This window comes from Apodemus sylvaticus, chromosome 6 (assembly GCF_947179515.1).
Source record: "Apodemus sylvaticus chromosome 6, mApoSyl1.1, whole genome shotgun sequence".
Classification (NCBI taxonomy): domain Eukaryota; kingdom Metazoa; phylum Chordata; class Mammalia; order Rodentia; family Muridae; genus Apodemus; species Apodemus sylvaticus.
The window spans coordinates 92,018,985-92,036,125 of NC_067477.1; the positions used below are offsets into that span (position 1 = coordinate 92,018,985).

Below are 17,141 nucleotides of genomic sequence, written 5' to 3' on the forward strand. Positions count from 1 at the left end.
TTTCAATTATGAGCCAGTTAAAAGGCTTTCGTCCCCACCGACGCCCGGGAAGCACACAAATTTCCATGAAATGTTATTGAAGAGTTTTGACTAATCCAGACAAAACACTTCCAACCAAGCAAGATTTTGAGAGCTGGAGTTCATACAAAATTATAGTTTTGATCTAGTGAAATCAAAATCCCAGTTCAAATTTTAATTTTTTTAAAAAAAAGGAGAACTGATTCTGAGCTAATAGCTGGGAAATGTTTGCTAATACTCCCGGTCACCAACACTGTGCTTCAACTCGGCTTCCTGCACCCATGGCTCATGGGATCTAAGCCAGGCTAAGAGGATGGTAGGTTCTTGTTAAACTGGGACACACCACAGAGTAGCAAACCAAGGGTAGGTGCAGGGGGTGAGCCTCCATGACTAAGCCCTATTGCATGACTAGAAAGACCACTCAGAATAGAGAAAACCATTTCTAAACAGAGGAATCTGTCAAACCTAAGCAACAGAGTTTCATTTATATTAAGGAAATGGTTTCAGCAGGTAATATATCTTTAAAGGGGGGGGTGCAGAAATAATCCTGAGAGCTGCAGCTGGGGGAAGGTGAAAGCTCACCCCACCACTGGAGGCTGTGCACTGTGAGCCAGGGTCAGCTGCCATCGGTCACGTCACTGCAGTGGCCAGCCCCTCTCCTACAGCACGCATTCTGGCCATCTCCTGCTCAGCTGCCACTCTAATTGGACTTGAAGTGCTGCCTCCAGGAAAGTGACTCAAGAGCCAGCTGGAGAAGAATGCAAAGAAGCTGGTGGGGGAGGGGGCCTGGCAGAGGAGGAGGACAAGGAGGGGAGAAACGACAGACAAAACCCAGGAGGAGAGGGTGCAGGAGATAGACCTATCAGAGATAGTTTTGAGTAAGACAGGTCCTTGGACACACGGACACAACTGCTTCCATAAGTCATTTACTCAGACAGAAGGAAGGTGACAAAAATGGACAAGGTTAAGCCATTTTAAAGGGAGCATTTAATTTCTTTTCTCACATATATTAAAGGTATCTTTTCCAAAGGAACGGTCATTTTGTGTGGTCTAGTAGTAGACAGACGCCATCTGGGGAATGAAAATAACTGCTTGATCAATTACAAGCAAGGGGCTTTTGAAAGCCAGGTTTGGGTCATAAGTATGCTACAGGGTGGGGCGTCTGACAGCTATCACCCTGAGCAGGAGGCCCAGGATGTGCTCTCAGACACACATGGACACAGTAGTGACATCAGTAATCATCTTTCTGTCCAAGGAGGACCTGGCAGACTGCTATGAAGACTCACATGAATAACCACTTAGATTAGTAAAGCTAACAGCTTTGAAAGGTTTAAGGAATGGATTTACCCTTGACATGTAAAGAGACTCATCTGCTTCTGAATCTTATGAAGAAACTGGGTGCTTAGGGCAGGGTTTCTCTTCCTCTCACTACTGAAGTGAGGGGGAAAGTGAGGGCTAGAGGGGGAAAACAGGTAGCCTGGAGTCATTTTAAGGCTAGCCACAGGGCAAAACAGTACGGTCCCTAGTGGAGGACCCAAATAATCTGGCTATATCTTCAGGCGTCCTGCTGTCTCTCACTGAACCTGAGCACACCCTGCAACAGGGGAGCTCACTGTAAGCTCACTAAGGGGCTAGGGCTCTTCCTCTTCTCAGGACAGTGCGCTGCTCCTGTCCTACTGTTTATGACGCCATCTCAATGCAAAGTAAACCAATTCTTATTATTGGCTTTTGGGGTTTGAGAAAGTAGAAATAATACAGTGTTGCTTTATTGTGACATAAGATACTTTGCCTTAATCTTGAACAATCAAAGATGAGGGGAGGATAATTTTGTTAAAAAAAAACAAAAATAATATTTGGCATAATATTTTAAAACTTTTGTGTAGTGAATTAGTTTTAGGTGGGTTTTCTTTTCTCTTTTGCTACATGAATAGTTAAGATACTGATGTTAGGTATTCTTTACTTAATAGATAATAGTGAGATTCAAACATTAGTTCCCTTGGAGCAAGGCATCAATTTACCTGTGCAAAATCAGCAGCAAGTCGCAGTTTCCCGCCTTCACCGAGAGGTCTTATGAGACTGGCATTGCGGATGAAAAGTTCAATGGCTCTTTGGGCAATAGCTTCAGTGTTGTCAAAAACAAAATCCAAGCATTCAAAGTGCTTAAAGTAGTCATTCATGACTCTGGCAATGAAGCCTTGTAGCTCTTTCATGTACAGGGAACAGGGGACATCAGGCTTTCCTGAGCTGGTTAATGCCCTATAAAAGGAAAAACAAGTATTTTCAGCACTGATGCACAAAGTTACAATCTTGCCCCTGGTTACTATTTCAATCCTGTGCAATTTATTTTTCCTATTAGTGATATAAAAGCACCAATTTTGTTTTGTTTTGCTAAGTATTAAAGAAAATAAAACAATGTTTAAATTGTATTCATAAGTTTGTGTTTAGACCCTATGAGGATTACTTAAGGCATTCTAGCATGCTTTTACTTAAAAAATTATTCCAAATCAAACCCAGGAATGTGTCAGTGTATGAGATGAATCACACGCTGGTCGTTCAAGGTCTGACGTGGCTTCCAGCTCCCCATCCACTCCCATGTTGTGCCTGGTAAATGAATGTGTCAATAATAGATTCTGAAATGACATTTTATACTTTTCAAGGGCAGAAAATGCTTGGTGGCAGTCCCTGAATTTGGAGTTGACCACATCAGTCCAATGGCAGCACTGTGACAGAGGGACTGGTTGTGTAACAATACGCAATACACAATTTTTCCCCTCCAGATGAGGTTTGGAAAGGCTTTAATTTGGAACAGTAGATGATACCAGCTGTGCTTCATGATATACTATTTATAACATATAAATGTTTACAACTGCCCTTTAAAGAATATATTCAAAGAATATGAAATATTTATAGGGAGGAGGGGTTATACTAAAATTAGAAATCACCTGATCCTCGCTAATAGATGAGCTCACTGACTACATAATGCTGAATTTTTTTCAAAAAGCAGGGGAAATGTTTCCAAATTCAGAGAGTGATGCAGAGGAAATGGAAATGTTCTAGAGATGAATACCAGACATGACTGAAATTCTCTGAGAAAGAGAACAACTTGAACTTGATGACCTTCCCACTAAAGCAATGGTAGTCATAATCAGAGGTCTTCCACTTCTGGAAGAAGACAGGACTAGGGAAAGCAGGAGTTGGTTCCACCGTAGAAGATTTTATCCAGATGTAAGAAAGGCTGTCCTAATAACAGAGAGATCCCCACTAGGTCCACGGGACAGCATGCTCAGACTCAGAGTCTTGGCAGGGTGGTGTGTGCTGCCTGAGCAGAGGAGCCTTGGTCTGTGCCGGCAAGCACCACACGGGGTCTGCCTTCTCCAGATTCAGGTCACTACATGGCCTATTTTTATTCAGGTACCAGAGAGAGTGCTAAGTGCAAAAATAAAATATTTTCGCATCCATTTGTTTATTTACTGGACAAACAGTAAACATATGACTGTGCTATATAATGATACACAGTGACATTGTATACAGTGCAGAAATATAGAAAAAGTACCTAATGAACACATCAATCATGTGAAAAATTTGTATTTATTCCTTTTATCTAGCTATAACTTTATACACATTTAAAAACATCAATGCATTACTCTGACTGCCATGCTTAGGAACCACTGTCTGTTGTCACTTTAGGTTCTATATGTAAATGAGAACATGTTTGGTTTCTATATACACAATGGAGTACTATTCAGCCATTAGAAACAATGAATTCATGAAATTCTTAGGCAAATGGATGGAGCTGGAGAACATCATACTAAGTGAGGTAACACAGTCTCAAAAGATGAATCATGGTATGCACTCACTAATAAGTGGATATTAGTCTGGAAAACTGGAATACCAAAAACATAATCCACACATCAAATGAGGTACAAGAAGAACGGAGGAGTGGCCCCTGGTTCTGGAAAGACTCAGTGTAGCAGTATAGGGCAAAACCAGAACAGGGAAGTGGGAAGTGGTAGGTGGGAGAATGGGGGGGGGGAGGGAAGGGGGCTTATGTGACTTTCGGGGAGTTGGGGACCAGAAAAGGGGAAATCATTTGAAATGTAAATAAAAAATATACCGAATGAAATAAAGAAAAAAAGAAAAAAAAATCAGGAAGTGTGATGTCTTTGGCTTTGCTCTTTATCCTCAGGTTGCCATGGTTACCCAGGGCTTTGAATTTTAGGATTTGTTTCTTTTTATGTCTGTAAAAAAACATATTCTCATAGTGATCTTCGGTAGTACAGACATTTTTGCCTATTTTAAGACTTGTTGAATTTGATTTGTGAATTTCTTCAGTGTGTATACAGGTATTTTGCACATACACAGAGGACAACCTTGGGTTTCATTCTTCAGATGCCTACTGTGCATGCATGTCCAATGCAGGTTTGAGTGTGTGCACAGGTACACGTTCAAATGTGAGGAGGTCACGGGTCAACCTCAGCTGTTTTTGAAACAGCCTCCTCACTGGCCTGAAGCTTGCCGAGTATGGTAAATGGCTTGGCCAGTGAGCCCCAGTGATCAGCCCTCTCTACCATCTGGTTGCTGATATTTCAAGCACTCATCACCACACCCATCTTTGGCTTTATTCAATTTTTGGTGTTGCTGTTTAAATGTAGGTTCTGGGACTTGAACTCATGTCCTGGTCTTTATAAGGCAAGTTCAAAAACTGAGCTATCTCCCGAGCTCAGCTTGCTAGTATTTTGAGAATTTTATATCTGTGACTATCAAAGACACTGACCTGTACTTCCTTTCCTTGTAGTTCCACCAACCCATGAACACGAACTATCCCCTGTGATCTTCTGCAAGCTTTCATTTAATCTGTGGTTTCAGTTTGCAGATCTTTTAACGCCATGGTAAATTAATAGATAAGTAATTTATTTAAGCCATGCTAATGAGGTTGCTTGTTAATTTATCATATAGCTAGTCCCTTGTCAGCTTATAGAAATGCCACTGGCTCCTTCTCTTGGTTCTGCATTCTGGTTTTACTACACTTATTAGCTCTAACCACGTTTTGTCTTCAGGGTTTTCTACCCCCTCAGCAGTCACCACATCTTTTCCTAAGGAATGCCTTCTGTTCCTTTTGCTTAATTGTTCTGGCAAAGGGCATGAGCACTGGACACAGGTCACAAGAGTGGCTTCTGACTGTTCATAACTAAGTACAAGAGTAACCATGGCCTTGTCACATCTGGCATTTGCTGAGACTGTGGTTAGATGCATTTTTACAGCTAATTTCTTAACTAGAAGATGGTGAATGCTGCAGATACCTCTGCATTTGATGCAAGGATGATATGACATGTGTTCACTGTTCACTGTAACACATCTATTGATCATACCTATTATGCTGCCCTTGCATCCCAGAGAGCAGTCTCACTTGATCAAGGTACCTGAGCCTTCTTAAATCCTTAGAGAGCCCTGCTGTATTTGCTCCTCTAGGAATCTGTTGAGGGTTTTACCATTGCTCAGCCGGACACTAATCTGTCATTTTTCTTCTTGGCCTGTCCTCATCTGGCTTTGGAATAAAGGTAATTCTAGTTTTATAAGAAGAGGACATACTCTTTGTTTTTTTGCAGTTTGAGAAGAAGCCATAACAGTTCCTTATTAAGTGATTAAGTTTCATCCACAGAGCTATTAGTTCCTGCACATTTCCTTGATGGGAATGTGATTCAATTTTGTCATTCATTCTGTTCTGCTCAGATTTCCTATTTGTTCTTGAGTGTGTGCCAGTGGGTTATATGTGTCTAGGAACCCACATACAATTCCACAACATGTGCAATTGCCCAAATTCCTACAGCAGTGCATGTGGGCTCCTTTCCATGCCTTTGCCAGCTCCCATCTCTGGACTGGTTTTGTGTGTTGTGCTGTTACTTTTTACCATTCTGTGACTGAGTTTGGGACCTGGTGGACACTAAGTAAATGCTTTAGCGCTAACTACCTCCCAAGAACTTTTCCTCTTCATGCCTTTTGGTAGAGACAGATCTTACTAAATGGCCAAGGCTGGCCTAGAGCTTGCTCTGTAACACATGCCAGCCTTATCTGTGACACTCTATGATTTCTCCTATTAAGTTTCTATACCACCATGGTCAGGCAGTGGAGGCACAAACCTTTAATCCCAGCACTCAGAAGACAAAGGTAGAAGGATCACTTAGAAGCCAGGATAGGTCTATAGAGCAAATTCTAGGACAGCCAGGGCTACACAGATAAACCCTGTCTCAAACTCAAAACAATAATAAACAACAAAGAGATATATGATACTGTTAATTTTGCCATTTTTCCTCATAAATTTGTTCAGGTTATTTTTATGATCTAAATGGAACTATCCATGGAAAACTACCCAACTATCTGTTGGGTCCATTTGTTTTAAAGTATATTCAAATTTCTGTATGTGTGATCTGTCTGTCATTGAAAGGATTACTATTCTGTTACAATCAAATTCTATAAATAAGTATCTGCTTATATTTAGGTGTTCTGATATCAGATGCATATTTATTTTAAAGAACCAGTTAATGAGGAGACTCTTTTATCATTTTATAATGATTTTCTTAGTTATATTTTTACAAGTTCTGACTTAAAACCTATTTTCATTAACTATAGCTGTACCTGTTCACATTTGGTCTCTATCGAGTGGAATATCAATTTTTTTCCCTTTGTTTTCAGTTCATGTATATTCCTAAAGCTGAGGTGAGTCTCCTGGGAAGGCCAACCCACTAGGCATCTCAGGTTTCTTTTTATACTTCACCCAAAGCATCACAAAATCTTTCCATTACTATGGCAGAGTATACATCTATTACTCAGGAGGAAGACTGATTATAATTCATAATAATTGTAAAATTATAGTTATGAAATAGCAATGAAAATAATTTTATGGTTGGGAATCACCACAACATGGGGAACTGTATTAAAGGGTCCTAGCATTGGGAAGGTTGAGAACCACCACCCAAGGAAAGACAGTGCTTACTAATTATGGTGACATGAAGATGTGTCACATGATGTGATATATTCAGATGCAATGATTTCACTGAGCTGTAAAACACAGCATATTGGAACAAGTTCCAGAAGTGTGTGTTAGTGTAAGTGAAATTATATTTCAGATGAAATTTAAGATACATGTTATCAAATCTTGTAGATTAGAAGTCTGATTTAAATGTACTATATACATTTAAATACAAACATTCTTAGCTATTAAAGATCAATTCTGATATAAGAATGGCTACTCCAGCTTGTTTCTTGGGAAGATCAATGGAATAGAATTGAAGACCCAGAAAAAACCCACACACGTACTTGATATTTGACAAAGGAGCTAAAAAAAATCCAGTGGAAAAAAGCATTTTTAACAAATGGTTCTAGATCAACTAGAGGTCTGCATGCAGAAAAATGCAAATTGACCCATTCTTATCTCCTTGTACAAAGCTCAAGTCCAAGTGGATCAAAGATCTACACATAAAATTAGACATACTGAAGCTTATAGAGGAGAAAGTGGGGACAAACCTTGAACACATGGGCACAGAGGAAAAGTTTCTGAACAGAACACCAAAGGCTTATTATGCTCTAAGAACAAGAATTGACAAATGGGACCTCATAAAACTGCAAAGCTTCTGTAAGGCAAAGGACATAGTCAATAGGACAAAATGGCAACCAACAAATTGGGAAAAGATCTTTACTAACCCTATATCCGATAGAGGGCTAATATCCAATGTATACAAAGAATTCAAGAAGTTAGTCTCCAGAGAATCAAATAATGCTATTTAAAAATGGGGTACAGAGCTAAACAGGGAATTCTCAACTGAGGAAACTCAAATGGCTCTAAAGCACCTAAAGAAATGTTCAGCATCCTTAGTTATCAGGGAAATGCAAATCAAAACATCTCTGAGATTCTACCTTACACCAGTCAAAATGGCTAAGATGAAAAACTCGGGACAGCAGATGCTGGAGAGGATGTGGGGAAAGAGAAACACTTCTCCATTGTTGGTGGGATTGCAAGCTGGTAAAACCACTCTGGAAATCAGTTTGGCAGAAAATTAGACATAATTTTCTGAAATTAGACATAGTACTACCTGTAGTAGTAGACATAGTACTACCTCAGAAAATTAGACATAGTACTACCTGAGGACCCAGCTATACCACTCCTGGGCATATACCCAGAAGGTGCTCCTACATGTAATAAGGATACATGCTCCACTATGTTCATAGCTGCCTTATTTATAATAGCCAGAAGCTGGAAAGAACCCAGATGTCCCTCAACAGAGGAATGGATACAGAAACTATGATATATATACACAATAGAGTACTATTCAGCTATTAAAAACAATGAATTCACGAAATTCTTAGGCAAATGGATGAAACTAGAAAGTGTCATCCTGAGCGAGGTAACCCAGTCACAAATGAACGTACATGGTATGCACTCACTAATAAGTGGATGCTAGTTCAGAAGCTCAAAATAAACAATTTATAATTCACCCAGCACAGGAAGCTCAAGAAGAATGAGGACTTAAGTGAGGGTGCTATGGTTCCTCTGAGAAAGGGAACAAAATGCTCACAGGAGCAACAAGGGAGGCAATATGTGGAGCAGAGACTGAAGTAAAGGCCACCCAGCGAGAGCCCTACCTGGGGATTCATCCTATAAATAGTCAGCAAACCCCGACACTACGACGAGAAGCGTGTACTGAAAGGAGCATGCCATGGCTGTCTCCAGAGGGGCCCTGCCATAGCCTTAAAAATTCAGAGGCAGAAACTAGCAACCAACTATTGGATTGAGCTTGGGGTCCCCAACGGAGGATCTGGAGGGTGGTCCAGAGGAGCTGAAGGGGTTTACAGCCCCATGGGAAGAACAATGACTTCAGACACCCAGACACCCCAAGACTCCCAGGGACTGAACCATCAACCAAGGGGTATACATGGTTCCAGCCAAAAATGTGGCAGAGGAATGCCTTGTTGGGTATCAGTGGGAGGAGTGGTCTTTGGTCAGGTAAAGGCTCAATAGAGGCCACAACAAAGGGAAACAGATGGGGGGAGGAAGTTGGAGGGAAGGTGGGACTGTGTCAGGCAGAGGGACATATACATGGAGGCAGGGGATGGAAGGAGGAGTAGGGAATCTTTAGGTAGGGGGCTTTTGGGAGGGGGAAATTGGGAAAGGTTTTACCATTGGCAATGTAAATGAAGAAGATACTCAATTAAAAAAAAAAAAAGATCAATTCCACTAGGCAGTGGTGGTGCATACCTTTAATTCTAGCACTTGGGAGGCAGAGGTAGGCAGATTTCTGAGTTCAAGGCCAGCCTAGTCTACAGATTGAGTTCCAGGACAGCCAGGGCTATACAGAGAAACCCTGTCTTGAAAAACCAAAGAATCAAAAACAAAAACAAAAACAAAAAAAAAACAAAAACAAGCAAACAAACCAAAAATTAAAGATCAATTCCACCAGTCACTCTCAAGCCTTGAACAATATGTTCTCAACAGGTAGTATAGGTAATCCATAGTCTTCATAGCAATAGTGCTATGTAGACACTGAAGGTGAAGCTAAGCATTCACACAACTGAGAATTGGTAGATGTGCATTTTCATGTCACCATATTCGTAAGCACTGTCTTTCCTTAGGTGGTGGCTCTCAACCTTCCCAATGCTGGGACCCTTCAATTCAGTTCCTCATGTTGTGGTGACTCCCAACCATAAAATTATTTCCATTGCTACTTCATAACTATCACTTGACTGCTGCTATGAATTGTAGTGCAAATACCTATGTTTTCTGAAGGTCAGGTGACTCTGTGAAAGGGTCCCAGAGGGATGGAAACCCACAGGGTGGGAATGGTGCAGAAGGACTTAGCCACTCCTGCAGAGACCAGGACTCTCCTCTCACTGCCTCCTTCCCTAACTGAACTCTCACTAGACAGGAAGGACTCTCCTTTCATTAAACACAGTGAGAAACTCTCAGGAAGGACATGTCTTACAGGACTTTGCAGGACTGAGAAAGAGCTTGCTCTCAAAGCCAGGTAAAGTCAGATAAGTCTTCAGGAGGAATGCCCTGCCTGTGCCAGAGGATCACACACGTAAAGAAGAGGTCATCTGTGAGAAGGAGGAGAACGGGAAAGGAAGATGGCACAAACCAGCCCATCCTGAAGCACAGAGCAGAATCTCCAAATGTGCTCCATCTCAATAGGCAAGGAGAGAGCTGATGGGAACCAGAACAAAGGTAATGTGGTAACACCATTCACAATGGGAGAGGAGGGGGCAAGGAGCCAAGGCTCTCAAAAGAACAAAGCCTGTGAGTAGGAGGGTTAGGGAATGATAATCAAGGCAGTGAGGACTAGTAACAGTTGGGAGGAAATGCTTTACCCAGAAAAATCTTCCTGATGCATGGTGATGATTATGGCCTCGATCGCATCTGCCACTGATGTCAGCAAGGGCTGTATGGCATTCCCCATAAGATCGTGAATTGTCTAACAGAAAAAACGGGAAAGAGAAGCAAAATTAGAGAAACCGACACAAAGAAATCTGAGGAAATGAAGTGAGAAACATTTTGACTAACAGTTTTCATATTCTATCACAGTCAGAATATGAAACTATGTATATAAACTATACATAGTTTAACTAAGAGGACTGTGTTTCTCGCCTTAACCACTGGCAGCAGTGACTTAGAAAGCTTAGGATACTAGGAATAAAGCACTGAAAACTCCCAGCTCCTTCAATCATCTCACTCCATCAACAGGTTTCATGGTGAATGGAGCCTATGAGAATGTAACCACATCAAGGGGCAGACACTATCCATTCACAAAGCGAAGAGCACACCAGCACATTTGTTGTTGTTTCTCAAAAAAGTAAAACAAATAATTCCTTAAAAAGTCAGACCTTCTGTGGCAGCTTGTAAATGCTTGGCCCAGAGAGTAGCACTGTTGGGTGTGACCTTGTTGGAGTAGGTGTGTCACTGTGGATGTGGGTCTTAATCCCCCTGTCTTAGCTGCCTGCAAGTCAGTCTTCTGTTAGCTGCCTTTGGATCAAGAGGTAGAACTCTCATCTCCACCAGCCATGCCTTGATGATAATGGACTTAACCTTTGAACCTGTAAGCAAGCCCCAAATGTCATCCTTATGACTTGCCTTGGTCATGGTTTCTGTTCACAGTGGTCAAACCCTCACTATGAAACCTTCTCATATTTTTTTTACCAGAGTGAACAGAGCTGATTCCTACAGGGTGGGACAGTAGGCAATATACAAGGTAGGCTTCTGTGCAGATTCCACAGCAGTGATTCTCAACTGAAGGTAGCTGTGCTCCTAGGGAGGAGTTAGCAGGGTCCAGAGAGCAAGAGGACAGGAGGAATGTATCACCAGCAGCTAGCAGCAGATGACAAGGATTCTGCAAAACACCCTACTGGTTAGACCACACACCAGAGACCTCCAAGCCAGAGCAGCCTTGCTGATCGGGTGGAAGAATGCTTTGTAACCACTGTTTAGTCTGAGGAAGAGATTAGGGCTTAGTTAAAGGGTTTGGGTTTTGATGTGCAAATACTGACCAGAATCCTATAAACACCCTAAATCAAAACCTGGAGGCACACTACACATGCTTCAGTGGTGACTAAGATCACATGACAGATGTCATGGCTCAAAACAGTTGAAGTCAATAAGAAAAGAATAAGGGGGATAGTTATTCATTAAGTCTAAATGACATCTTTAGGCCTTCGTCTGTCAAGATAACAAGCATACACACAAGTGTATATACACACAAGTATGTGTGGCCCGGTCTGCAGTCCAGTGATTAAATACTAAAAAAAGAGTGTGGTGGGATCACACAGATATTCCATGCATCTTGAAAAGATATGAGCACTAAAAGGGAAAGGTGTCTGACCTGAATCTCTGACAAATAGGAAAGAACAAGAGAGAAGGAAGAGACTGGGAACATGTGTCAGAGCTATGGGAGCCAGAGAACGTTGATCTACCTGGGGAACCAGAGGGCGCAGAACAGAGACCGCCAGGGCCTGACTATAAGAGAGGAGCGGCTGGAGTGAGTACTCACGGTGGGCTGCTATGAGCAAGGACTTTATCAGGAAGGGACATAGAGACTAGTGATAAAGTGCAGTCAGGATTTCAATTTAGAAAATAATCATATCAGATAGTAGCCTAAGGAATTAGACTGGAGGCAGGAAAACAATTATGAGACTGCAGGAGATACTGGTGCCAAATGGACCAAGTAGACACTGTGAGGACGGAGATGAAGAGCCTGTAGGGCTTTGTAGTTAGATTTGCAAAGTTGAAGAGATTTAAGAGTACACATGTTTGTTTGTTGTTTTAATATTTAATAACACCAAAGACTAAGCATTATATATAAAAGTAGCACAAGTTGGTTTGGGGATTTAAAGAAAAAAGACAAGTTCAGTTAGGCACAAGAATCAGAAATTCAAATTTGAAAATGTATTGGGCTATTATGTAGGTACCCACTTCCTGAGATGCTTTGATTAGACTTAGTAGTCACCAGTCTTTGAGACACAAGAGAAACCAAGAGAGTTGGTAAGACTAGCTAGAGATTACTTCACAGATTAATGACAAATGCCACTTAAAGGATACAAATAATAGGTGCCCTTGGAGTATTAGGAGGAGGAAAGACATTTAGTATTTAGTATACTTGATATGGTAGGTAATTTTACTTAGAAATAAGTTATTTCTCCAAAGAAATTTTATTCTACTTTATATCATTCATGAAATAATTTACTCATAGAGAACCTTGAGCAAGTTCAGAAGCTGTCCAAAGCTATAGGTGAACAAGTCCAACAGCTGAGACCTTTGTATGTCTGCCCCTATTGCTGACACTGTACACTGGGAAGAGAAACTGAAGGGACCTTAGAGAACAGGAGAAAAGGTAAAGAGCATCTTTAAAAGGCTGAGGGGTTTGTTTTATTTTTGTTTTTGTTTTTTTTCTAGACAGGGGTTCTCTGTTTAACCTTGGCTGTCCTGGAACTTACTCTGTAGACCAGGCTAGCCTTGAACTCAGAAATCCGCTTGCCTCCCAAGTGCTAGGATTACAGGCGTGCACCACCATTGCCTGGCTAAAAGGCTGAGTTTTTTTTTTACTTATGATATGAAGAAGCATCTAACTAAAGACAGACTGTCAACTCTTAGCTTAGCTCCTATGGAGGTAAATCCTTTGGTGACGTGAAGGACACTGAGGCACAGCCTCGTCACAGTGAACTCCAGTGTCTAAACATTGTTCTTAATTGGGGTTTGTACCACAGCAAGAGCCAAGATTTTTATCTTTACTAAAAACAAACAAACAAAAAGACTTTATCTTTTTATGTTTATTTAATAACATGTCCATCATGTTTATGATTGGTAGAAAAATACTGTGTTGACTATAATAATAAAAAAAGAAAAAAGAAAAAAAGAAAAAAACAAATCAAAACAAAAAGATTCAAGAGACTACATGGGTTATTTTCTATTATTTAAGACTCGGTTGTTGTGACCTAAGATAGCGGAAGTTTTCCATGGGCTGCCAAAAAGAATGTGGATTCTGTACTTAGTAGATAAATGGCCCATAGATCCATTTGATCTATAGTACAATTCGGTTCTAATGTTTCTTTGTTGATTTTTCTTCTTGACCTATCTATTGATCTACTGATGAAAGATTATTGTACCTTAACCAATTTGACTTTTTATGTCCCTAAGTATTTGTTATGAAGCTGAAAATTCCAACCTTTGGTGCATAAGTATTTACAATTGTATCTTTTCAAGGAACTGTCCTTTCATTAATGTATTATGACCCTTATCTTTTCCTGCTAATTTTGTCTTGAAGTCCATTACATCAAATTTTGGAGCCACTGTGCCCAGCTTGCTTCTGGCTTACTTGATATATGGATTGCCCTGCTTTTACTTTTTTGGTTTATCTGTGTCTTTTCAAGGGAAGATGATTTCTGGGAGACAAGCTATAGCAATGTTGTCTTGAGATAGAGTCTCATGTAGCCTAGACTGGCTTTGAATTCCCTATGTTAGTGAAAATGACTTTAGACTCCTATCTATGCCTCCTGAGTGCCACACGTTTTCTCTAGTAATAGGATTGAACCCTATTGCAAAGGATACAGTAATAAAACTTGGATCAACCAAAACTTCTATGGTGTGAGCAGGGAATTATGGGAAGGGCAGGCTGGAGGTGGGGATATCTAATTGTACGTTTGAATTCAGCACTAATCTCCATCTGACTCATAAGCCCCATTTATGCAGAATAAACTAAATATGTCTTGTGGATACTATTTAAAGATGTGAACTACTAAGTATAATCTCAGAACTTGGGAGATGACAGTAAGAGGACTAGCAGCTGCAGGCTATCTTGGATACATAGAAAACTGAAAGCCAAAGCCAACCTGGGGTTCATGAGTCTTCAGAAAAAAAGAAGTGAGCTAAATCTGGAATGGTAGTATATAACTTATAATCCCAGACTCAGGAGGATGAGTCCAACGAACTGCCACAAGTTTGAGGACCTTTTGGGTTACAAAGTCAGATCGTGTTTCAAAACTGCCAAGCCAGGATGGAGCTCAGTGTCACGAGACCCTTTGATCAGCATGTATAATGTCCTGTGTCCACAGTCTAGCATTTGATCAGCGTGTGTATAAGGTCCTGTGTCCACAATCTAGCATTTGATCAGCGTGTATATAAATAAGGTCCTGTGTTCTCAGTCTAGTAAAAAGTGTATAAGGTCCTATGTTCACAGTCTAGTAGCAAAGGAGGGAAGGACGGAAGAGGGAGGGAGAGAGGGAAGAAGGGAAAAGAAAAACAAGATCTGACACGTGGCCAGCTGCAGATATGACTTTGTACACTTTGAGTATGACCAAATTAACTTCCTATTAAAGCAAAGTCATCAATAATCACAGAAGAAATATTTAAAAATTATGTGTCTATACAAACAGTAGTCACAAAGTTGTGGACCAAACCTCAAGGAAACAAGAGGCCAGCCCTGAAATGACCCGGACTCCAGAATTCTGAGGAATATCCTCAGTGAGATAAAGAAAAAAAAATTAAGATAGAAAAGTAAAGAACTATAGAAGAGATTTTATGGCTCCTTAACCAACAACAAAAAGGGATGGAAGGTTAGGTTTCAAACCCAGGACAAAAGGCTGAGATGCCTATTAATATGTCAAAGCTGATGATGGCCTCCAGGTTCTCCCAGAATCCTTCAGTTTCTACCTGTTATCCTCCTGGCTGATGGTGGTGGTATATATATATGTGTGTGTGTGTGTGTGTGTGTGTGTGTGTGTGTGTGTGTGTTATGGGAGGGGGTCTATCATTACCTTCTCCAGTCCAGGGACTTGTCTGGGATTTCCCTTCCCCCCAGCTTCTCTGATTCCTATATAACCCAGCTGCAGTGAAACAACAGAAATTTGAAAACAAACAAACAAACAAACAAACAGTCATCCAGAAAGACAGAAATAAGGAAAGCTAAAAGAAAAACAAAAACTAAGCAATGTACCAATTAAAACCTAGGCAATAATTACATTGATAATTAACTAAATACTCCACAAAAGGCAGAGATCACTAACACAGACAAAAGAACAAGGCTCAGCTGTATACTGTTTGTAAGAGATGCACTTCAAAGTACACAGAGGCATTCGATAAAAATTTATAGGAAACATATCATGCAAACATTAGCATACACAGACTAGATTATTGTTAGCTAACATAAAATGCAAAACAATAAGCTAAAGAGGGATATTTTATAATAGTAAGAGTGTCAGTTCATTAAAGAATAATGATAAATACATTCATAACAGACCTTCAACAACACAGCCATAAAGACTTCCAAAATCAAGGACATAAGGATTGATAGAATTAAAAAAATAAGAAAGGTATATACTTAGAAGATTTTGACTCTATCTCTGAAATTGATAGGACAAACACAAAATCTTAGTAGACATGGAATCTCTTAACACTTGTTATTTAACTTGATTATTTAACTTGACTAATGATCTGATAGCACAATCAAAAGATTATAAATTATTATCATATATATAGCTAATTTATAAATAAACCACATTCTAAGCTAAAAAACAAAAAAAAACCACCTAAGTGTACTGCTCCCATCCAAAATACAAACATGCACAGTCATGTAAAATGCATGTCAGAGAACAAGGCTAATTAGATTTCTAAGAACAAGCAGCACCAAAAGCTTGTTCACTGACAACATTTAAGTTAGAAATTAGGAAAATACATATGACACCAAAAACCTGGAGATTAAAAAAAAAAAAGCTTCTAAATAATTCACAACTGAAGGAAGAAATCACAAATGAAATTTCAAAGTACTTGAGGCAGAATGAAGATGAAAGTACAAATGATCAAAACTGAGTGGCTTCAAAGGAGTTGCACATTAGTTTAAGTGTTTGGTTTGGTTGTTACAAGGAAAAAAACAAAACACGTCAAAGGCAGAATGCACGGGCTGGGGAGATGGTCTGTGGTTAAAACACCTTCCACAAAGAATGAAGACCGAGTTTGCATCACCAGTGGCCATGGGAAGCTTGCCCTGTAGCCTGGGTCTGTAAATCAGTGCTAGATGTGGGGATGGGGCCAAGGACAGGAGGATCTCTGGGCTTCACTGGCCAGCCAGTCTAGCCAGTGGATGAGTTTTGGGTTCTGTGAGAGATTCTGTCTTTAAAAGTAAAGTAGAGAGACCGGAGAGAAGGCGCAATGATTAAGAACTCTGGCTGCTCATCCAGAGAACCTGGGCTTGATTCCCAGCATCCACACTGCAGTACACACCTGTCTGTGACACCTGTCTGTGACTAGGGGTTTCTGACACCATCTTCTGGGTTCTATGGACAATTCATGGCTTTTGTTGTTGTTGTTATTTAAAAGATAACAAAGTTTATAGAATCCTGACTATATTAAACAAGAAAACACATTAACAACATAAAATGTTGAGGTTATCATCAGGAGTCTTACAATGTTAAAGAACAGTGACTCTTAGACACATTATGCTGACAAACTGGATGACTTAGATGAACAGACAAACAGTCACAGTATCAAAACTCATTCTAAGGTAAATAAATAAACTGAATGGTCACTTATCTATCGAACAGCTAATGTGTATTCATAAACATTCCTACAAAGAAAAGTGCAGCTCAGATGG

General features: G+C 40.3%; 1 protein-coding gene across 1 annotated transcript in view; it reads right to left on the bottom strand.

The window, feature by feature from the left end:
* Window positions 1-17,141, bottom strand: part of Cog5 (component of oligomeric golgi complex 5) — a 300,848-nt gene that overhangs the window by 30,874 nt on the left and 252,833 nt on the right. Inside the window, exons 17-18 of the mRNA XM_052185982.1 lie at window positions 10,378-10,481; window positions 2,037-2,274 (exon numbers count right to left, since the gene is read on the bottom strand). Coding sequence (XP_052041942.1) covers window positions 2,037-2,274; window positions 10,378-10,481 — 342 coding nt within the window. The remainder of the gene's footprint in view (window positions 1-2,036; window positions 2,275-10,377; window positions 10,482-17,141) is intronic.